This window comes from Prinia subflava, chromosome 1, assembly GCF_021018805.1.
Source record: "Prinia subflava isolate CZ2003 ecotype Zambia chromosome 1, Cam_Psub_1.2, whole genome shotgun sequence".
Taxonomy (NCBI): domain Eukaryota; kingdom Metazoa; phylum Chordata; class Aves; order Passeriformes; family Cisticolidae; genus Prinia; species Prinia subflava.
In genome coordinates, this window is record NC_086247.1 from 51,772,434 (window position 1) to 51,796,489 (window position 24,056).

A 24,056-nucleotide genomic window follows, 5' to 3' on the forward strand; every position below is an offset into this window, starting at 1 on the left:
CGGCCGGGCTCCCGGCGGGAGCAGCTCCGCTCCCAGAGCGGGCACGCGCGCTGCGGGCGCGCCCCGCGCATGCGCGCTGCGCGTCTCCTTGGCGCTGCGCGGAGGGCGAGCGCAGGCCTCAAGGAGAGGGCTCGGGACGAGGAGAGTAGCGGGAGCGGGGTCGGCGCTGCCGCAGCCGCAGCCATAGCCATGCTCCTGTGCGCGGCCCTGCGCGCCGCGGCCGCACGCTCGGTAAGGCCTCCCTGCCGCCGCCGGCCGGGAGTCGGGGAGGCCGCGGGAGAGCGGGGAGGCCGCGGCGGCGCGTGGGGAAGGGGGGCCTGGGGTAGGGCGGTGCCTGGAATCCGAGTCTATAGAGCACGGACCCACAGTCCCGGCCCTTCTGCAAAGACGGCGTGATCAGCTCGGTGTTTGTAGCAGCGGGTCCCGCAGTGGCACCTGCAGTGTAGTGTCCCAGGATGGTTGCAGCCTTTCCCTGTCATGTGACCCGTCCCATCCCTGGCAGCGTTCAGGGCCAGGCTGGATGGGACTCTGAGCAGCCTGGTCTGGTGGAAGGTGTCCCTGCCCATGGCAGGGCATTGGAACGACAAGATCTTTAGTTGCCCTCCACCCCAATCCATTCCGTGATTCTGCTTTAAGAAATCTCAAAGTTGCTCAAGAATTAAGTATAAAAATAAACGTAATTTAATATAAAATTAATTTTAGTAGAATAAATATTTGCGGTAAAATTATTAAATCTTACTAATACCGGCCAGAATGTAGAAATCTTGATCTGTTCTGGCATGTCAGAGAGTACAGAGAATAGTTGAACAGAACTTGCATATGGGTCTGTGTTCTGTTCATTCTTCAGGTTTGTGTTTACATTTGCCCTCTTAGGCCAGCTCTCAGCGTTTGGTTCGGTAAAAGCTGAAGAAGCGTGTAAATGTTTACTGGAGAAGAACTTCAATAGTAGTGGTGGTTTCTGCAAACTTTATAGCATATAGGATATAAAGTCACAAATTGAGAAATTCTTCCTCAAATGTTGGATGAGAATTTGTGTTCAAGGCACTTAAATGAAGCAGTAGCAGAGTTAAATCCTTTAATTTCTACATTGTTTGAATTGGTCAAGGCAGGAGACAAGATATTTGGTCTCCTAATAGTACAGGAGAGTCCTTAATAGCCTCTTCTTGACTCATTTTAAACTATTAGTGATGGCAGTAGAATTAATGGCTTAAGATTAGAGTGGAAATCAGACTGGTTCTGAAAGCAGCCCCTAGCAGTATGTGCATCATTAACACTGTATTTTGCTTGTAGGTAAGACAGATCCGATACTTGCATGGAACAGCAGAGCGTAATGCCACTGGAGCCTTGTTTGTGGTAAATAATCTGCTTTACTGTAAGGGGGGTGGGTCAGAAGAGTTTGGTATGTGCTTTTCCAAATCTGCCTAAAAGCTTCCGATGGGCAGAACTTTGCTGTAGAAACACACAGGTATTTACAAAGAAGAGGGTTTTTTTCTGTAGAACCTTCTACTAGAATTGTAATGGAGTATCAAAAGGTTTTATTTCAGTTTTTGGCTCTTGTGTTTCTTGCCTTATGTAGTGAAAATGCTCTGTAATTTGTATGTGATTCCAGATGAGACTTTGCTTAAATTTTATTTCATTATAAACCAGTTCTTAATTCCTTTATTCATTTTAGTTGAGTTTGAATTGAATCTTGTTAAACTTTTTGCAAGTGCAGTTTCTTGTGTTCTGAAATTTGCTGCAGAATTACGCATGGGCTCAGGTCCTAGCTGTGTTTACAGGAGTTGAAAAGTACAGTTCTTGTTCATGTTCTGTGTGATACAGCAGGTCGTACAATGAGTTGGAATTGAGGCCATTAGGCACTGTCATAAAAGGCATAAACAGTAGTAGTGATTGCAAAAAGTAAAAAGCCTTTGAATATGAGTGTGTAAAGCAGCTGTGTTGTCTGTCTACCTCTGAAGAGAACCTGAAGCATCTCAAGAGAGTGTGTATTTTGTCCCATTCTGCTCTATTCAGAGCTTTAGCTAGTCTGCAGTTTAACAGCTGAATAATTTGGCATTTTCCCAATACTTGGTAAAAATCAGCCCTTTACTAAAGAGGTGACCACTGTTGAAAACAGGTGCTCGGGATTTTTGGACACGTTGTTGTTGTCCTTTCCTTTCTACAGCTGTCTCTACAGCTTTAATCATAAAATGAAGTTAAAAGGATCTCAGTATATGCTTTGTGCACTTTTCCAGAAATCTGAGCAGGAATTGGTGATTTACAGGGTGAGAGCAGGTATTCAAGGAATAGAGGAGATGCTGTAGTCTGGGCAATTCAGGAAATTTCAAGTGTAGTTGGAGGTTGGTGAAGACAGGCAAAGGATATCTCTGGCACCCTAATGGCTGTTGATGTCTGATATAAGAAGCTAGATAGTTTTGTAAATTCAAGATTTATATAATTGTTTAAATTAAGTACTGCAGGGAGGAGCCTGATAACAGAGAAAGGCAAGTAGAAAAGCTGACTGCTTTGAAGATGTTTATTTAATATCATCATTGATGAATTATTCCACAGCAAAATTTTTGCTAGAGTAGCATAAGAACTTGGTTCTGTGGAGGCTTGGTTTTTTCTGGTTGGGTTGTGTGGGGGTTTTTTTGTTTGTTTGTGGTTTTTTGTTTTGCTTTTTTTTTAAATAAGGTAATATTTGTTCTTCTCTGAAGTAAAAGGAACGGGAAGAAGATAATTGGATGTCACTGTATGTGTGTGTAATCGTTTGCCCTAACTAAATTCCAAATGTTAGTTAAAATGGCAAATTTCAAGGGAAACTTGTCCTGCTGGTTTGAGATGAAGGCATTATTTTAACCAACACCAGGTGTTCATATACAATCAGAAAAATGGACTCCCCTTGGATTTCTGTAGAGGGAAAAAAATTTTTCAATGCTTTTTGTTTTTTAATTACAAGCAGAAGAAGTGTCAAAAGTTTGTTTAAAAACTGCTTGTGCAGGACTAATAGGAGTAAATAAACCTGCTGTGGTGGTTTTTGTAGTATGTCACTTTGCACACAAATGTCTCGGGTTTGTTTTACAAAGCTTATTGCTGCTTCTTGTACTTCTCATTTATAAAATCTATAGTGAGGAAGGTAAATGCATGCAGTGTATCTGTGTTGTAACAACAGAGGACAGGCTAGCAACAGAGCTGGTTGTCATAAAATCTAATATTAACAGGCATTTCTGATTTGCATGCTATGCTGCCCTTTGCAAACGTGTTACATGTTAGCAGAAACACAGAAATAAGAGGACTTCTGCTGAAATGTCTTTGTATTCTGAAACACCCGGAAAGAGCCTTTCTCTCAATCATTAAATACAACTAGGTGCCATCACAGGCAACTACATCACACTTCCAGTGAGAGGATATCAAGTATAAAATTAGGCAGAGTGTTTGCCTGTAGGAATGTAAGGGCGATGCTTCAAATCTCTAAGTTCTGATGGCTAGGGAAGGCCTGATTCCAGACACATTTATTATGATCACCTTTCTTCATTGAAACATGCATTCTCTGTACTTGACTTTTACCTGATTTTGGCCTTCTTAACAGCTAAAACTTAGCTCTTTTACTTTATTGTTTTCAATACATGGACTGCGTTTTCTTAACACATCACCAGCCCTGATGTGGCTTTGTCATAGGGCTGCACAGAGAGTTCAGCAAAAAAGGTTGAAGAATTCCTGTATTCAAATTTTAGTTCCTTGTGAAGTTGGTCAGTGAGATACTTGGGTTTGAGAGCACTTCCACCATTCTTAAAGAAAGAGGGGGTATAGCTTGAATTCTGTTGGAGTAGTGAATGTAGGGTACTTTCCTTTTAGAGGAGGAGTAATACATATTTTTTCAGTGCTGATTTGATATGGATTCTGAACAGGTTGTTGTCCTAAACATCACCCCTGCAGACCGGTTCTCTCATTTTGGTTTACAGTGCTTTGGACTGGTGTTTACCATAGGGCATAGGTCAAGTTTCAGGCCAACTTTTTTGCAGTATACATGGAAACTAAAATATTCTAATTATTCTGTTGTAATTCTTCAGTGCTCTTTAATAATTTTCTGTGTTAAGACAGACAGATGATTAGATCACTGGGAAAAAAGAAAGCGTAATAATAAAATGGCCCGGGTCAATGTAGGAAAAAGACTATGGGGTGACCACTCAGCAGCCTTAGTGGCTTCCATGGGAGTGCATTGGCATCTATGGTGTGGGCAGCCTTTGCAGTGAAGGTGTTCCCACTTAAATAGGTTCTGCAATAGAAATGTGATACATTCAATGTATGAATGGAATGAAAACTTCACGTAAGACTAGGGGAAATTGGGGAGCATGAGAAGAGACTTGGAAAAAGACTTTCATGTGGGGAGAGTGCAAAGAGAACAGAGCCAGGCTCATTTCAGTGGTGCCAGGTGACAAGACCAGAGGCAATGGCCTCAGAGAACATCAGGAAACACTTTTTCACTATGAGGGTGACAGAGCACCGCACAGGTTGCCCAGAGAGGTTGTAGAGTCTCCATTATTGGATATATTCAGAAGAAGCCATCTGGACACAGTCCTGGGCAAGCAGCTCTGGGTATACATGCTTGAGCAGGGGAGTTTAATCCAGATGATTTCCAGAGGTTCCTTCCACCTTCCATCACTCTAATTTAACAGAGTACTCTTTACAATACTGCGTCCTTACTTGCTGTCTACAATCTGTATCCTAAAAAAACGTGGAAATGGAACCATGTAAATTAGGAACATGTCAGTGCATGCAAGTCTCACATAAATGGCACATTGTCAGACAAATGTAAGTATAGAGAACATAAAACTTTCTAACTGCTCAGAAGTCCTAGAACTGTGTAAGCTCTTGATGAAAATTATTAAACTCTCCATGGTGCAGAATTAGATTAAGCCCTTTCAGGTTTTTCAGGAAAATCCTCTGCTATAACTTTCACAATATATCGTGAAACCTTGCTACAGCTACACCTGTATCTTCCAATATAAAGTCTTTATTATTCCTCTTCACATGCAGGGCATTTAAGGATATCAGTTTAGAGATGATACACTGAAAAGAATAGCTGCTCCAGACAAAGAGGGAGATTTTAATAAATCAAATACATATATTTGTAAAAGAAATGTGATAAGTACAATTGCTAACTATCAAATAGCTACGGAAGGCAAAATAATAGCAAAACAGGCATGCAGATTTGAGAAGGAAAAGCTAAGTTATGGAAATACTTATCATGAATTGTGGAATTGATCTGTGCAGCTAAGACATGGAAAGGTCTGTAGGGGAAAAAATAATAAAAGTTGTACAGTATTTCCAATCAAAATCCTTCAGATTTTGCCAAAATCAGCCTCTTTTTGAGAGCTTCAATTAAAATTGATAGAAAACCCTCACCAAGAGTAAATATGAGTCATCAAATCCTTTATCTGGAAGGGTCAGTCTAAAATAATGGGAACTGTGTTCCTAAAAGCTCTTCTATGTTATTTCTAAACCACACAATAAGCAAGAAATTAATGCTTAATAAAATATTAGCATGTTCAAAGGGCATCAGTCATCTTTCTGTAATTCCTGTTCTTACAGGAAAGTCATCCTTGGTGAAGTATTTATCGACAGTAGTTTTACACTGGACTTGAAACTGGTGAGGGCACAACGCTTTCAAAGTGACGGTGGCAGTCATATTGTTTGCTTTGGGATACAGACAGGATAAGCAAAGGCAATGCCTGGACACACCAACAGATGTAATTGAAGTATTTGCCCTTGCAATATGTCCATATTACAGTTTCTATATACAAGAATAACTGTGGACCACACATGTTCTAAGTTCTTCACTGATGATGCATACTTCACTTCAGTATGCAAGTGTCTTGGCAGTGTTAGAGTTTTTCATTAAATCCTCTGCTGCTTATTAAGAAGAGTGTAGTGTGGCAGCTGCAACATCACCCTCTGTTACTGGAGGAAATGATGCAAGTGGAAGTCCGTGGAGATTCTTTGTTCTAAACACCCTTCTAAAGCTTTTATTATTGGCTAGTTGTAGATTACTTTTCGCATCAAGCCTCAAGTATAGCTTGTATTTTCCCACAAACTTTCCATTTAATTTGAAATTTTCTCAATTTGAAAACTGTATGAAGTTTGGAATTATACTTAACTATAGGTATTTAAAGAAACCAAATGATCTGTTTAGAGACAGCTAAAAATTTTGTGCAGGAACATTTTCTGGTGGAAAAGGATTTTGATCAGAACTAAGATTTTATTACAGGAAAATGTTACTTTTTTCAAGACCTCCAAACTTGTATATTCTGAATATAGAAGAACTAATTAAAATTTGATGTTTCCCTAGAAGACCACCTTAAAAATAACTTGTTAGAATACCTTATTTTGGAAATATTAATTCAAAATTCTGCTTCTTACACTTTGATTCAGAATTGTATATAAAATGTTGAAATCCATTACAAATCAAAATAATATGTTAAAATGGATTAATAATGTGTTTGAATGTGCAAATGTTTTAATTCTACATGAAAATTCTTGTTGAATTCTGAAGTTTTTTTATAACTAATGTTTCATGGTAAAGGGAAAAATGAACTGTTGTTTCAGTCTCTTGTTTATTAAGGTATTAACCAGAGTGTTCTTACTCTGCCTATTGTAAATTTGAACATAATTGTCAAACTGTATTAACAGTGTTAAAAATATGTACTTTGATAACAACACCATACATTTTCTTAATATATCATTTCATGTATTTCTCAGCAAATCATTTTTTAATAGAAAATAGGTAATGATTTTTAAGAGTGATGCAATAAGTATCAATATTTTTGATAACTTTCCCAAATATATGTAATCACTTTAGTACTATGAAATTTTTATGTGGAATATATAGTTTTTATTCAAGCAGCTCAACTGTAACTGTGTAATGAGAAGGTATTTTACAACAGTAAATATGTCCTGAATAATTTCCTAACAACCTATTTTAACACGTTTTTCTTCTTTTCTTGTAGCATAGAGACAGTCCTGAAAACAATCCAGATACTCCCTTTGAGTTCACACCTGAAAACCTAAAGGTATGCAGACAAAAAAAAAGTTCAGTACACAGACTTTGTCTTTAGAGCAGTACTGATCTGTTTTCCTTCTTTTCCTTTAACAAGCGAATAGAAGCGATCATCAACAACTACCCCGAGGGACACAAGTCTGCAGCTGTCATGGCAGTACTGGATTTGGCCCAAAGACAGCACGGATGGCTGCCCATATCAGCTATGAACAAGGTATCTAGGACTTAATTATCTTCCAAGAGTAGTTTTATTGTCTTCTTTCAATATCTTACTAGAATATTAACATGGGAATTTACATGGGGGACAGAATTGTGAGAATTCCCTATGACACTACATTTTTAAAAATAAAAGGGAAAATTAATGCAGAAAATTCAGGGCTCTGTGTACATAATATTAGCCCATTGCTAGAAACCACAGACAGAACAAAATCAAAAATTAAATAAAACCTATTCAGATAGGCTCTTCTCCCAGAATGATCCTAGAATTAGGAACAGAAACTTGATTTTGTTCACTGCTGAATGTGGGAAAGAAAAAAAAGGTCATGTCAGTGGAATTTTCTTCCTCCCAGATTAATGGCATTTCACACATTGCCTGGATTATACTTAATCTCTAAATCTGTAAGGCTCTGAAGAGCAGTGTTAGTGTAGTAGATGTCCAGAGTGTTGGGTAACACCTCACAGTAAATGCCTATAAGACTTGTCAGGTTAATTATTAAAATAGTTTCAAAATAACCAGGCAAACAACTACACTGCTTCAAAGTGAGAGGCTGCATGACAGTAACCAAATACCAAAAAATAAAAAAACCTGGTTTATATTCATATGAATAAATCTGTTGTACTTTGTGTTACCATCTGGCATATCATCTATTTTAAAGTGTAAAGTTTTAAATTCAATTTAAGGTGAGGATTGTGAGCATTAGAGACGTGACTGAAGGAGTTAAATGAGCATTTAAAGAAAGGCAACTTATGTCTGCTACAGTTTCCACAGCATAACATAAAGCCTCAAAGCTCCATTAAAGCTGGCAGGGTATTTTTGTTTATTTAAGTTTCAGGTTGATACTATGTTTAAAACGATCTTAAGGCTTTTAAGTGAACAAATATTTTCCATGATTTGTTACTTGCCTGCTGGAGAAACTGGAAGGTAAAACAGTTACTCTATTGAAACCAGAGCCACTTCTCAACTTCAGCAGTTTGCCAGGGTTCCAGGGTAATGAGGTCAGGGATACTTGCACTAGAACTGGCTCCATGGAGATGGTGCTTCACTCCCTACTTACTAGCTCTGACAGGAATCTGCAGATGTAGCCCTGGTGTCACAGAACCTGAGGAAAACCAGCTCTATGAATTGATGGATTAGATAAGCTTACAATATTCCTTACCAAAAGGCTCCCATGGATTAGTGTGGGCAGGCTGGTACAGGTTTGTTCATTCACACAGCACAACTGCAGTAGGAGCTGGAGCAGACGAGGAAAGCCCAGACCCAGCTGACTCCTCACATGCCCTTGTGTCTGACAAGAGATGCTGGAGGGCAGCTGACTGCAGCTCCTCGCTGTGCTGATCCGTGCCTTAGTGGAGCTTGGCACCAGGAATACATTTGTGCTTTGACACCCACCCCCATCCTCTTACCTGTTACTGCAAACAGCACAGGTGACTTCACTGAAAGGGTTTGCTAAAGGCCTTTACTGCTGCCCTCTGAGGATTCAGTAGAGCATGTTTTTCCTGTCACAGGTTGCTGAAGTTTTAGAAATGCCTCCCATGAGAGTCTATGAAGTGGCAACCTTCTACACCATGTACAACCGCAAACCTGTTGGGAAATACCACATTCAGGTCTGCACCACCACGCCGTGCATGCTGCGAGACTCTGACAGCATTTTGGAAGCCATTAAGAAGAAACTTGGTATGACACAAATTTGTAATACATTTCTTGTATTTTTTTTCCCTTTGTTTAATGATACTGAAGTAAAAATCTTCATATAGTAGAAGAAAAAAATGGCATTGTTCAACTTCATAAGGTTCACTGGGCCCACTTCTTTAGCCTGTCAAGGTCCCTCTGGATGATAACATGATATTAACATAATTTATGAGTTCTCCATGGAAAAAGTCAATTGAAAATGGTGCAACATGGGATGTAAGGAGTAATGAGGGGTTTTCTGTGTGAGTTGGGGCTTTTTGGGTGGTTATGGTGAGAGGAGAGGGTGAGATCAGCAACTGACAACTCTTCCCCTTCTATGAAAATCTGTATTAACTTTTTCTAAGAACCAGTAGTAAGAGCTGCAGAACAGCTGCCTATTATCTATCATTTCAAATACTCTGTCGTCCGAAAAAGGAATATTTAGATGAAATGTCTTATTACTGCATAGAAAGCTGAATTTCAACTGAACCTTTCAGCTTGAGAAATCAAAGCAGTAAGGATGATTCTGTAGTTTTTACTGAGACAGGCCTTACTACTTTTATTATTTCCAACCCTTCCTACTAGTAAATGGAGGAAAACTGCTTTTCAGCATTCTTCCTTCCATGCAGTATTTTGTAGAGATCACACTCTGAGATGTTAGTTGGACTAACTCGCCTCTGGGGAAAGCTCTCTAGCAGTAGAGCAGTAACATGCCATGGATGCTAAGTATGTGTACAGTTCAGTAAATCATCCTTTTTGTATAAACTTGCAAGTTGTTTATGCATTTGTAATTAACAATGGTTGGATATTTGTTAATTTGGGAATATTTAACACTGTATATTAATGCATTTCCTATCAGCACATAAAAGCTGTGTGTCTCTATTTTTCCATTTTATTGTATTGATTACTAAAAATGTTCTTGAGTAGATCTGTTGTGTTTCTTAGAATTGTCATTTCATGGTTGTTTTTCAGTGAATCATACCTGTAAACAAAGTCTCAAAAATGTATCTGAAAATTGACTTAATGGCTTATTAGAAACTTCTGTTTAACAGAAACATTTTCGGGGGTTTAACTTTGCAAATGCTTCTAAGGCCAAAATACAAGTAATGCAATGTCCACAGAGTATTTAGATTCATGCTTTATTACTCTTGTTACAACCATTGCTGAGCCTAATTCATTTCTTGGTTTAGGTATTAAAGTTGGGGAAACAACACCCGATAAGCTCTTCACGCTGATAGAAGTGGAATGTTTAGGCGCTTGTGTAAACGCACCCATGGTACAAATAAATGACAATTACTATGTAAGTACTACACTCCCTTCTAAAATTTGGATTTATCTTCTTTGCTGGCTTACCTGTATTTTCCAGTTGTTCCAGATTGTGAAGTTGCAGTCAGTTTTCTAATTCCTATTGGCAGGAACTCATTACCTACAGCACCTTTTAGCGTCTTGATAGCACACTTTGTCTCAAGTGTATCAGTGTATTTTTCATTTCAGTTTCTGTCTTGATTGTACAAGAGGAGTGATGCGTTTTTGTGATTGTGGTCTTTCTCCTAAATCTGGAATTTTTAAATAGATATTTGATAAGCTTTTAAAGCACTTTAAAGCAGTCCGTGGGAAAGTGTGGATTCATTTAAGAAGTGTTGTCTTGAACTGAACCCCAAATTTTTTTGTTGCAGCCGACACCATTCTGCAGTATGTGTCACGACTTGTGTGTATGTCGTGGGTAGGCAGAGATCCAACTCCCAGTACCAGGAAGCTGAAAACACAAATCCTTGGCCTGCATCAACACTGTTTGTTTAAATATAATTTCTGTAACTACAATGAAACAAAGTCTCAGCATTAAAACAACAGTAGACTTTTCAGTTTTCCTCCTTCTTTAAGCTACTATGTGTGTTAATGGATGGGAATTACCTGCACTAGGGTCACACTGATCTGCTAAATTTGATGTGCTGCATTTAGCCTGACTGATGACGCTCTCAGTTTTGTCAATGATTTAATTTTTTTTTTTTACAGGAAGATTTGACACCCAAAGATATTGAAGACATAATTGATGAGCTAAAGGCGGGCAAAGTTCCCAAACCAGGCCCAAGGTATGCTATATTCATAATAACTATAATATATACTTGCCTGTATTTATAAATTATACATATTATATTGGTCACCTACATGAAGGGTGATTCTTCTGAGAAACTAAATTACTTTTCCAGTGATTTGAGTACACAGCATACATCTAAAAAGCAGTCATTAATTTACTGAACAGAAGTGCATGAATTCAAAGCCAAAACAAACTGGAAAGAACTGAGAATTTACATGTTCTTGAAGACTGACCAGAGCATGAAATGTGGAAACATGAATTCTGATTTGTCTTAGTACTTAATAGGTGAATGAGGTAATTTTCGGAATTTTTGTCTAGATGATTTAAACCAACAAATACCTGTTGGCTGGCTGGTTGTTTTTCTCTGATTTCTGACAAAAACCAAAGATTTTAAGTTAGAGGGTTGTTATTGCTGAACTTTTCTATCTGTTATTTCCCACTCTTCTTTGTTAGCCCACCTACGTTTGTGTCAATGGGGAAATTAATTTGACTTGGGTGTTACTATTATTATTGTTTCTATAAAGATGTTTTGAATACAAGAACAATAATCTTTAAAAAGTTAGTTTCAAAAAAACACAGGGAATCATCTATAACAAAACTATGTTTGATAAAATTCGATGCTGCCTGGCCAAACTGTAAATGAATATAAAAGAAAACAAGTGGTCCTATCTTGCATTTCAGTTATGAAATTATCTTTCAATACTTGAATTTGGAATCTTTTCACCTTAACAGCTATCTCACACTTTTTCTGAATGTTGATGGGAAGAACAACAACAACAAAACAGTAGCTTTAGCCCTAAGTCAGAGTTGTGACTGTTTTCTATCCAACAATTAAACAGAATCTGAATTTTTATCAATACCACCAATGAATAAACTGCTTTCATTTTTCAGGAGTGGACGTTTTTCTTGTGAGCCAGCTGGTGGCCTTACTTCCCTGACTGAACCACCCAAAGGACCAGGTTTTGGAGTTCGAGATGACCTCTAAGGATTTTTGTAATATAAAATGAACTGTCTGAAAAGAATAAAGTATCTTCAATCTCAGTAAAATTATGCACAATCTAATGTTTTGGTTTAAAAAAAACCCCAGCAATTAGACTATGCAACTTACTGTGGTTTTAACTACAGCACAATTTAATCATAATTCCAGTTTATAAGAAAAGCGGTTCTGTAGACTGTGTAAAGTCTGAAAGCGTCCACTTATGGTCAATGAGAAATGAAAAGTTGTGTCTTTTGATCTGTCACTGAAAATTCTTTCAGCTTTTCTGAAGTTCTTTGAAGAAGCAACAAAACTCACTAAATTACAAATCTGGCAAATGCAAAAGGAACCAAACTGAAAGGAGATTATCTGACAGAATTTCATCATGTTACTTTTATTGGCAATTTATAAACAAACCAATGCAAACAAGAAAGGTTATCTGAGCCATGTTGTGTAAAAAATCTTGTAGGTTCAACTAGAAGTGGTTCTTCTTAAACTTAATTCTTCTTAGTATCCTTCTGTAATCAGGAAAAATGTAAAGCCCCAAAGAGCAGTAGTATTCTACTAGAAGAATTAATAGCAACAAAACCCAACCAACTTCCTGAGCCAGTTTATTTAGTACAGACAAGGTATGGGGGAAGATAGAATATACCGGAACAGTTCAACATCTGCCTAAGGATAACATCTGACACTAGACCTTTGATTCACAGATCCTTCTTTGACCTTACTACTGTGCACCAGCTGCTTTCAAGAACTAATCTGTGTGAAATTGAGGAATTTCTTTCAATATTAAAAAGCTGAAGTTTTTTTTTTTAAACTGACTACATACTGACACTTTAATACCCATGCTTATAAAACTGGGCAAAAGCTTCAGCTATACAGACATACATTTCCATGTAAAATAGGAAATGTGGACACAGTCAACTGAGACCATACTGTGTCTCTTTTAAAATCTGCCATGAAACTTATATTCATATTACAATTGATGAGATAGATGAAGCTTAACTATATCATTTATAATTTTATGCTATACTATATTTCATTTGTTTTGATAGTCTGATTAATTGTACTTCACCAAACTATTCTCCCTCTTTGGAGTTAAATTCTGTTTTTACAGATTACCTGCATAATGGCTGTCTCATGTACTCTGTTCATGCACCACCTTTATTTCAACAGGCTCTGTGAAGTTCCTTCACGTGCCGTTAAAAAAGCAGTATTACTGTTGGTAGTTCTGGGAACATAATATATCTGTAAATCATTTGTGAGAAACTTGCTCTCTCTTCCAAAATACTATATTTATAAAATAATTGAATTGCATACAAATGGAAAAGAAAATTCAATAAATACATACAACTCATGAGTGAAGCATTTCCAAACAAGCATGAAAAAAAATTCTTGTGTAGTAGTACAAAACATAGTGCACAAGAGAAAGTACATGGATTGAAATCTTATCTGTCATTTAAAGTTCCTGAATGCTCTTCTGAAAGGTCACTCCATGTTTGTAATAGCCTCAGGCCTTGCAGCAGGCCAGGCATCTGGCACGATGTGGCACTTCTCTAGAGACATGAAATGAGGCAGACGGCATCTCGCATCTTGATGCAAAGACAGACTCATTTTAGACTCATTTTAGTATCCCAGTCTGACTACGCTGTTTGTTTCATTTTAACAACAAAGCTGCGTTCTCGTTCATACAGTTTTATCTTACCCTAACCTTTGAAGTACATGTTGAACACAAGTGAGGATGTTGCATGCATTGTGGAACTTACTGTGCTACAGTTATTCAGGGTTGTGTATGTAACAGTGAAATCCCACGGGATTGCATAATCATGGTGAAGGGAAACAGTTTTGGACCTGCCGAGCTTGAAACTTCCAACTATACAATAATAAAGCTCTAGAACGCCTGACTCCACCCATTTTTAAAGCCAGACAGAATTTGTAGCCTTATCCCACTTTTCTCCCCAATTTATTCCATCTGCACATGACAATTTTGATGTCTGTCTCATGAGCAGAACATGGACCTCCACAGTTCCCATATTTTGTCAGTGATGTTCCACAGACAAGCTGTCAGTCATTTTGATGCAACATGTGAGAATCTGCCAATCACTTGACTAGAACAGGATAATTGACATTATCCCTACTGCATGGCACAAATCTGATACATTACTAGTTAAACTGAGTATTGGAGGGCAGCTACAGGACTGTGGAATGATTGTAGAGAAATAAGAAAATAATATTCTCTCTTCATTTTACCCACTTCATTCATCCATTACATGACGCTTTATGGTCCTGGTTTCTCCTCAGAAAAGTTTGGGCAATCATTGCATTAAATGGTTAAAAAAATTCACATCTTACATTACTTCAGCTTTTGTTGAAATGTGAACATTTCAAGCATGGCAAGTAGAAATACATATTCAGCATTATTTGTTACATGTAGCTGTTTACTGTATACAATAAATTATTTTCACAATGGTAACTTATGCAGGATTGTAATGAGATTTAACAAGGTGATCATTATGAAAGAGTTCCAGAATAGTGCAAGAATCATACATGTTCTCTTTTCTGTTTTTGAATACCTGTAAATAATACCTTGTGCTTGCTTTTTACTAGTTGTAAAAAAAAGTATATTTTACTAGATGTAGGACATTTTTGGTAAGAAATATTAACACAATACAATTTTTATTATCCTTAATAGTAGAGGGCCACTAATAATTCTAGGCAGTAGCACTAACGTGTCAAATAATTACACACTTGCAATTCTGTAGTTTCAATCAAGTAGTTAATATCCCGGATTGCAAGAGTACTGGGTGGTGAGTTAAGCAAAAAATGAGTCAACTACAGCACCAGTCAACACATTCCTGAAACTGGTACTGCAGCACCAACAGAACTGATTCTGTGTTTTCAGTGGTCTTGTTTGCCTCTCCTTGAAGGAGGGAAAAATTAAAGAACTCACATACTGTAATCTCTTAACAGTGGAAGATAAAGAAATAAAAGAAATTGGGGAAGAAAAACAAAATACTATCTCGAGAAGATTTTAAAATAGGTATACTTGAGAAAGGAAATGTGATTGAGGACACCCAAGCACAAGACACCAAAAGAATCCACTGGACTACAGGAGCGGGAGGTGACGGTTCTTTCCTTTGGTGAAGACAGAAAGAAGTGTGTGGAGTAACAGGAAATTCTAGATACCCAATGATGTGTGTGATGTGGGATAACAGAAAGGATTTCCATGATCACCACACACTGCTAGAAAAACGTTCTCTGGAACAGTGTTCTGTCATTAAATGGGAAGAAGCAATGAAATCCCATTCCTGTGGAGGATGTTTGCTGGCCACAGGCTGACCTGCCAGTTACCTCCTGGAGGCTGGGGCACACCTCTCACCTGTGTGGCATCCTGCAAGTTCTCATGTCAGATTTTTCTACTGCAGTCTGAATTTTTCAGTTACTGGACTGAATTCAGCAATGACACATTTCAAACAGATGCTGGACCTTTTTGTCCTAAGACCAGCAGATCACAGGGCTGGTGACACAGGATGTTCCCCTGGGGATGGCAGATCAGGGAAGTCCCATGCACACCAACATCGTGCAGCTACAAAAGCATCTTGCAGCTGTGCTAGATGTAAAAGGGAGGGGCTGCTGGAAACAAGGGCAAGAAACAAATGTAGGGGTAACAACTAGCAGTCAATGCTTTTTATTAGTCCAAACAGTAATTGTTACGAAAGGCTTAAGGAATAGTATTTTTTCCAGTTACTGATATTATTATCAGACCTTAACATCTGCTGTTGCAGATATTGCTTTTCAGACTCCTTCCCTGTTACCTCAGCTGCAATTGTGAACAATTAACACACTCCAGATTCCTGGAACTCCACACTACTCATGCACAAGGATCAAAATGCAGGATCACAATGCAGGCCACACCTGTAGCCTGTCATGTTTTACAGTGTGGATCCCTGTATAATACCATGACAGGAAAAATTATTCTGCCTTTGGAAACTGCTCTTACTCCACTTATGCTGACATCCCATAGGCTGTCTGCTATTCACTGAGTTTGCCATTTCTAGAGATAGCCTCTGCCATCAGCTGAACACAATATGAAGGCAGCTCCCCTTGTTACATGGTCACTCACACTGACAAAGCTCTTCCTGGCCCTGGACAGTACCCACTGTAACTAACAGAATCGAGTGAAAGTGAGGCAGCTGCTTTACAACACCAATGATCTGTACCAGCATTTGTACAGGAAGATTGTGAAAGCAAATGAGACAGGTTTGTCCGAACAGTAAGCTGTGGAGCATGGGAATATGAGAGATTTTTATGCCGTCCTCTATTCATGCTGGTACATCATGGGTGGGGATCAGAATATACATTAAATCCACACAATAGGTAGCCTCAATCAAAGTAATCTTTTGATTCTGAAAAAAAAAAAAAGTCTTTTCTGATGAATAGGAAATCTTAAGGAATTTCTACCCAGTAAAAGATTAAAGCAATCCAGTAGAAGAGTGACCACGGCAATTATGACTGCATGCTAAAGGGCTTTGTTTAGCTGTCGTGTAAAAATACCACACCTGGCATCCCTTCAGCACCTCCCAGAAGCAATCTGGAGAGCATTACTCGAGAACGAGTACGAGTGCATGAGTACGGCACCACACGTGTGCTCCTTAAGTCCTGCCACATACTACTTACGTTATAAGCAGATGCAAAACCTTTCACGACTGCAGATGAATGATCTCTTTCCTGACTGCAATTAGGCTACAACTAGGGCTACATCGTCAGTCAATTCCATAACCCCTTAGATTTCTTTATAGGACACCTGGCTCATTCGTGCAAGCAGGGCACCCCCAAAAATCTAGTTTAGAAACCCAGAAGTTGTCTTGTCCTGCAGCGGCGGGCCGATGGGAATGGTGCCTGAGTGGGGGGTGGGGGGATGCAGCACTGACCACACCGCCAGGCGCGGCGGGATCGGCATCCCGAGCCTTTCGCGAAAGCGAACGGCCACCCCGGGCTCTCCGGCACCGCGCCACACGCACCTGCGTCCGGGGGCTTCTCCCAAAAATCGCGGGGCCTTTAGCCGCAGCCCCTCCGTACCCGCTAGCGCCCGGTGATGGGTTGGAATAGCACAGGATGGAACGGGAACGCGCTGCGCCCGCCGCGCACGCGCACTGCGCCGGACAGTTAAAACTCACTGCGCCATCACCGCCGGAAAAACCCCTCCCCGGGGAGGGGGCGGCAGCGGCAGGACGGGGCGAGGCAAAGCGGGGCGCGCTGGTGGCTGTAGGTCGGCTCCCGTCCCACGGCAGGGACCGGAAAAGCTCTCATCCGCCACCTCGCCCCGTGACCAGCCGGGGCCGCCGCCGCCATTTCCAGAAGGTTCCAGCGGCCGCAGCCCAAGAGGATGCGCCGCTGCCCCAGCAACGCCCCGCGCGCATGCGCAATGCTCGCGCCCTATTCCCTGTCCCAGCCCGTCCGTCCGTGGCATCCCGCGAGCCCGTTATTTCCCGTCGCCCGGCGGGCGTCCGCGCCCGTCTCCTTCGGGACGGGGCCGGCGCTGGGAATGGAGAGGAGCGGCGCGGTGCCCACCCCGCCCCGAGGGCTCCGTCGTTGGCAGCGGCACGGCTCGCCCGCGTCCCGTGCCCTGCGCGAGGCCCACGTGGGCGGCGCGCGGCCAATGGGAGCGCCGCTGGGAGGGGGGCGGGGGGAGCCGAGCGGCGGCGCGGGGTGTGAGGAAAGGAGGGAGGGAGTGAGTGAGGGAAGGAGGGAGAGAGAGAGAGGGAGGGAAGGAAGGAGGAAGGAAGGGAGGGAAGGAAGGACGGACGGGAGAAAGAAGGGCGGGCGGGGTGTTTGCAATCCCCGGCAGCCCCAGCGCCCGGAGCCGCGGCTGAGCCTCAGCCCCTAGGCACTGCGGGTGGCACTCGCTGCCCTGCCCGATTCCCCGCGGCCGCGCCGTCCACAGAGACAGGAGGAGGAGGACGCGTCCCGCTGCCGCGCTCCCGGGAGAAGGTAAGGACTGGAGCGCACCTTCCCGGCGCGCGGCGGGGACCCCCGGCCCCACCCGGTGCCCGCGGGGTGCCGCCCCCTTGTCCCTGAGCCCTGGGAGCGCCCACCCGGTGCCCGCCTCGGCCGTGTCACCGCTGCCGCCCTGTCCCCCCGGGCAGCGGCTCCGTCCGGCCGCGCTGTCAGCCCGTCAGCGCCGCGGCGGGAGCCATGGCCGCCGCTGTCACCGCCTGGCCCGCCGAGCCTGGCCCCTGCCCCGCCGCCCGGCGTGAGGGGCCCGCCGGCTGCGGGAGGTTCCCGCGGGAGGCAGGGCCGGGAATGTGTGGGTAAGGTAGGGAGGCGGCACGGGCGAGCGGGGCGCGGGAGCCGAGCGCGGCACGGCAGTGTACACACACACAGCACACATAACACACAGACACACACGCACATAACACACACGCCCCGCCTCTGTGTCGGGAATTTCGGCTGCTCCCTGCAGCCTCGGGAGTTGCTCCACCGGTGCCGCCCCGCCAAGGCTGCCCGGCTTCTCGGCAGGATAACGCGTTCCCCGCCTTCCCTGCCAGCGCCTGGCAGCCGCCGATGTGGATGAAGCGCGGCAACTCGCGCTGCACAGGTGACAGCAGGCAACAAAGGAAGGGCAAGGAATGAGAGAATGCCAGGCTCAGTTCTTCATTCTAGTTCCTGTCAGACTCTCGGGGTACCATTGATAACATTCAGTCTTGTTTGGTTGGGGTTTTGTTTTGGTCGAGGGTTTTTGGGGGTTTTTTTTAAGTCTTTTTTTTCCTTGAAGACTGTGTATGAGATAAGAAATTAAAGGATATTTTTTGACTTGAAACTCCCAAATAAAATAAATATTTTGCAGAATCACAGAATCAGGTAGGTTGTAAAAGGTTGTTGAGTCCAACCTGTGACAAACACTGTCATGTCAAGTAGACCGTGGCACTAAGTGCCATGTCCTGTCTTTCCTTAAACACCTCCAGGGACGTTGATTCCACCACCTCCCTGAGCAGCACATTCCAATATCAGTATTATCGTTTAATATTGGTATTGTCAGTTAGAGCTTCTGTGGAAATTGCTCGGATACTGTCACTGTGTTCCATGCCTTTCTTCTGTGGCCTATGTGGTATAAAAGAAAGGGAGTCCTATGCCTCTGAATTACAAGGTAACTCATGGGATAAAATAAATCTTTAATGGAGAAAATTGAGTGCGTGGTGATGCTTAGAGGAACAAAAACCTATTGGACAAATGTGGAGTAGTCCAAATGTACTTATGTTCCAGGAAAAAATTGTCTAATCTTGGAATGCTAGGAAAGGGTGAGATCATCATGTCTATAAGAAATCAGTAACTATTGTTAAAATAATTCATTTTTATTGACAAACCATGATTTGGAGGTTGGGGGCACTTCCTTCTCTCTAATTTTGAAACAGCAAGGGTGTGGGTGTTTTTCAGTGTACAAGTTGATGGTAGCTTGGTTGTCCTGAAGTCTTGGTGACTGTAGGTAGGGGCATGGTGAGCTGCTGTGCAGGTGCTGTGTAACTGCAAGGAAACCTATGCTTTCTTTCCTTCTGCTGTAATCCTTTGCTATCATTTGCTGGGTAAAAGTCCCCAGAGCAACAGATCTTTAGCATTATCTGAGATGTCAAGGTATTTCAACTGTTCTTACTATTTGAGGTTTGTGCAGGTGTTGGGTGTCTCTTGCTTTTCTTCATTCTTTGAGATGGAAATTCAGACTCCCTGCTGACCTTGTGACTTGATCAGCTGGAGACCTTAATCTCACCCTCTGTGAATTTAGTAGGTTTCTGTGCAAGCTTGAAAAATAAAATAAAATTTTAGGATTCAAATAAAATTTTAGGATTTGAGGTACAGCAGAATATTTCTTTGGGAAGGTAATGGTGAACCCATTGACTATCTGTGTTGTTTTACACTCCACCTCCCTCTTAATAATTCTAGTTTTCTCTATGTGTTGTGCAAGCTAAAATGTCAAGGAGTACCAGTATTTTTCTTGGCACCTAGAGGACCATGATGGCTTTCTTGTGGCAATGTCAGTTTTCCAGTGTGTGGTGTGAGAGTCCCTTTTCCTGTTTCCTGGCTTTTCTGTAGTAATCACTGAGTGTGGGCAGTTGATCAGAGAGCCTTTGGTTCTTTCACAAAGATGACAGCTCAGTCTTTCAAATATAAATATTTCTGCCTTTCTATTGCCATCTCTTTGTGTGTTCTTCTCCCACCCAGAGGATTATTCAAAATTGTTTGTGAACTCAGAATACTACAGACATTAAAGCTTAGGACAGATGTTGTGTAAGAAAGCAAACCCCATGCCACAAACTGAAGTCTCTGTGCAGTTTCTTCCAACAGGCTTGCACAATAGGTGACTTCTTAGAGGAAGGGGCCTTTTAATAAGCAGGCTTGTGTGAAGCTTCTGTGTTTGCTTGGCATTAGATGCAGGAGGTACTGGTATGTTACCACATAATATAGGATTAAAAGCATACACTGAAAGTTGAATGTCTATGTTAATGAATCAGTGGTCACCAGTCATTCTTGAAACACAGTTTTTTTGCACCCTTAGATGTCTGTGTAAATCGCTAGAAACTCCATAAGTGGTTGCAGCTTTAACTTAACTAGGCAGAAGGTCCTGGATGATATCTTTTTTAGTCCAAATACAGGCACCCATGAATGACTGAGCTAGAACTTCTTCCCCAGTATTCGTAACTTCTTCTTCAGTGTTGAGCATATAGGCAGGAAAGAAAATTGTATTTGTTGAACTGATTTACCATGTTCAGACAACCTTAGGCTGATGAAATTGCCTGAGACACTAGTGCAGTTGGTCCTCTTTAAAACTGGAAAAAACTATTGATCACAAAATATGTAATGATTAACCTGCTACCACACTGTTAATATACACACTCAGAACAACTCACTTTTGACATTTTTTGGATCTTATCTTACAAAGTTATAAGCTGGACATGACTGTTTGGTGCTTCTTCTTTTCCGTGTTCTATTGCAGATGGAGTATTATAAATGTTGATTGGTCATTTAGTCTCCAAATCAAACTATTTTTTAACTACATCATTAGACTCTACTTACACTCTAGTGACAGATGGTATGAAATAAATATTAGCAGAAACTCAGTCTTGCATTTTGTGTTATTACACTGAATGATTTTATTAACAGAATAACAGAAGTCAGAGTTCTGCTAACATTTTTAGGGTTTTTTTTCTTGCCAGTTCATTATTATTCCAGAACCTAGAAATGTCTTAAAAGTTCTTCTGTAAGCTTATGGAGGCAGTTGAGGACCTTTATGGCCACCTTGCTTAAAGATTAAATATTAATGGAGAGACACGAAGCCCTTGAGAGAATGACTTTGCCTTAGTTTATTTTAGATTATTTCCCTGGATCTGATGAAGCATCCTTATGTCTGCTGCAACTGCTTTTATCTTTTGCAAGCAACAAATGAATAAATGCTCCTCAGTTTCATAGCTTCTACATGGAGTGCTTTAGATAGCGATAATGTCACAAGAGGAATGATTTCACACTGGTTTATGTTAAGGAAAGCCATTAGCAACATTAGAGACAGAATTAGGGGCTATATTAGAGGCAAAAACTAAAAATGCACTCTGAGGAGGAAAACCTTATGTATTTTCTTCTCTGGTCCTGTCATCTGCTTTCTACCCATGAGTAGATTACTGGAGATAGAGAGTATTGGAACAACTCTTCCCTTGCCTTATGTCTTACATTCATGAGGCTGGAAAGCATCAGAGGTAGAAAGCATTTTTCCCCCTCCTTGCTGGGCTTCAGAATATATTCAGTGCAACAAACCCCAAATAACTTACACATTTCCAAGTGTTCTGTGGTAGATTTTAAGAAGTTCTGTTGTTTGATGACAGCAGAAATGAGCTTGTGTGTAAAGACATTTCCTATGGTTTTCCTTCTCTTTCCAAGCCTTTTGCATTAGTCCTGCTTAAGAGGTGTCTGGCTATCAAACCTTTTGCGCTCTGTTGGCCAGGTGACTTTCTTAGCTGGTTTGTGGAAATTTCTTCCTCTTGTTTGTGTGTACCAAACAACTAACTGAGAGAAACCAACTTTCTGTGGTGCTCTATGCTCTTCAGCAACGCACTAATCTGGGTTCTTATTACTAGTCCAATAATGAAGGGAAAATGGGCCTTTCATTTAGTGTCATTCTCTTTCATGTGTAGGTCGTGCTAATCTGTTCATCTTTTGACTTCAAGAAGAAACAGGTGTCTTGACACCCATTTTACCTTTTCTAAGCAAATAAAAAAAAATCCTGATTTTTATCTTGAAAATAACTGGTTCTTTGCTTTCCAGTCCCTTCGATTCTCCAGATGACACAGTAAAACTTCAGTGAAAGTTAACTGCAGTACTCACTGTAGTTTTACAGCCCTAAATAGTTATACTTGTCTGCAAACAGTATTCTGCTTGTTCTCTGTTTCCACTCCATCTGTTCCCTCACTATCTCTTTTCTCCCGAAGAAAGATTATTTCTGTAAAGGAGCTGACAGATGATTTTGTTGTTATTTTTGTGAGCTTTGGTGATGGCCAAGAGGTGGCAATAAAGCCTGTTGAATATATTGCATGTCTTCATGGTTTAGCCAAGACAAAACCCTCTGTTACCCAGTTGAGAATCCATGAGTAAGCCAAGGTTGCTCTCTGTCCAGCGAGCAGGCTTTGGATTCTTCTTATGAGTGGTAGCACTCCAGCTGCCTGCTTTACCTGTCCTGAAGCTGCCATGGCTGAAGGACTGCGAGTAGGTGTTGGCAGTTCATCTGTTCTTAGGCCGTGTGTGTTTTCACATGTTCATTCTGGCAGAGCTGCAGATAAGTCGTGGTTTTTCTTGGGTTTAGATTGACAAATTATCATTAGTTTATGAAGATTTGATAGAAATTACTGAGGTTTGAGCAATAATGTATGGCATAGTTATGAAATCCCTTATCTTGGAGATCTGTAGGTTTCCAGAGAGAAAGCAGTTTGCTGTGGAAAGAGGTGAAAATTGTTTGGCAGTAGGTTTGCTTATCTTATGTTTGTTGAAGTACTGATAAAAAGGCTTTTAAGTTTTATTCTGGTAGATTCTGCATATGCAATAGTCTTTCTTAATTGAAAAATATTTATTTAGCCACATCTTTAAGTAATAACCAGTAGATCAAACCTGACGTTTACAACTCCACTTCTTCATGTAGTTTAAAGAGTATCATATTAAGCTAAACTGTGCAGGTGTTTCCTTTGAACCCATAGCTCATCCTAAAAAAGACTCAAGAGGAAGCACCTGTGAACATTCAAATTTATAGACTTGAAGATTAAAAGGGAGGACTAATGGATTTTGCAATACGTGTCTTTGGCTCCTAAGAGCCAGAGTTCTTGGGCTAGCATATTCTTTTATTTCTCTGGAATAGAATTCCTGTTTGTAGACTCAAGGATCTCCTTTGTTTTGAGAGACTATTGAGAATAAAGGGCGATCCCTTCAAGCACTCTGGAAACGTATCTGTGTGTGATTCGAAGAGGTGAGGTTGTTTTCCCATGTGAATGTTTATTTTAACACCTAGGTCTTTCCCTCAGTGGGAGCATGATATTTGCATTCTACACAGTTGTGCTGATACGGTTGGAGTATGACACCCATACTCACAAGAGACACTGGTTCTTCTGGCCACCTGTGTGAGGATTTGTTAGAATAAATGCTGTCCTGACTACGTAGCATAAGTTTCTAGAGAATGTAGACTAATTTAACTTTTAAGAGTCAAAGGATGCATTCTTCTTGTACTGCCTGTGTGTGGTAGTCTTGTAAAGCTGTGGTAGTCTCCCAAGTTCTGCTGTACAGATTCTTAATTAAGTCATTTAAAAAAATATTTAAATTACTGATTAGGTGGTTGTATAAATAAAACTTCTTTGCACTTCATTTTGCCTGTTAAAAATGCAGTTTCTGATATTTCTTTTTAAAGCAAGACAAATCCATCTACGTCTTCTGTATGTTACTTGTGCTATAACTTAATGGAAAAAGTCTCTTCCGGTGCTTGATTCTGAGTAAGCTTGTGAGTGAGAAACTGAAAGTGAAACAATCTTATTTTCTGTTG

General features: G+C 41.0%; 2 protein-coding genes across 2 annotated transcripts in view; both read left to right on the forward strand.

The window, feature by feature from the left end:
• Positions 1-52: 52 nt before the first annotated feature.
• NDUFV2 (NADH:ubiquinone oxidoreductase core subunit V2) lies at positions 53-12,066 on the forward strand. Its single transcript, XM_063396499.1, has 8 exons — positions 53-231; positions 1,291-1,353; positions 6,987-7,049; positions 7,134-7,250; positions 8,762-8,930; positions 10,115-10,224; positions 10,938-11,014; positions 11,911-12,066. Exons 1-8 carry the CDS (start codon positions 70-72, stop codon positions 12,002-12,004), a joined length of 855 nt encoding a protein of 284 aa, XP_063252569.1. The 5' UTR covers positions 53-69; the 3' UTR covers positions 12,005-12,066.
• Positions 12,067-17,779: 5,713 nt separating this feature from the next.
• The window catches only part of ANKRD12 (ankyrin repeat domain 12), a 58,691-nt gene continuing 52,414 nt past the window's right edge, over positions 17,780-24,056 (forward strand). The window contains exon 1 of the mRNA XM_063396420.1: positions 17,780-17,986. The gene's annotated coding sequence lies outside the window, so the exon portion shown is untranslated. The remainder of the gene's footprint in view (positions 17,987-24,056) is intronic.

Excerpts from the sequence above, each read along its gene's own strand:
- NDUFV2 (XM_063396499.1), top strand. The coding sequence starts at position 70 with ATGCGCGCTGCGCGTCTCCTTGGCGCTGCGCGGAGGGCGAGCGCAGGC. Across the intron at positions 1,354-6,986 it reads CCACTGGAGCCTTGTTTGTG|CATAGAGACAGTCCTGAAAA; the intron begins GTAAATAATCTG and ends CTTTTCTTGTAG. Across the intron at positions 11,015-11,910 it reads GTTCCCAAACCAGGCCCAAG|GAGTGGACGTTTTTCTTGTG; the intron begins GTATGCTATATT and ends TTCATTTTTCAG.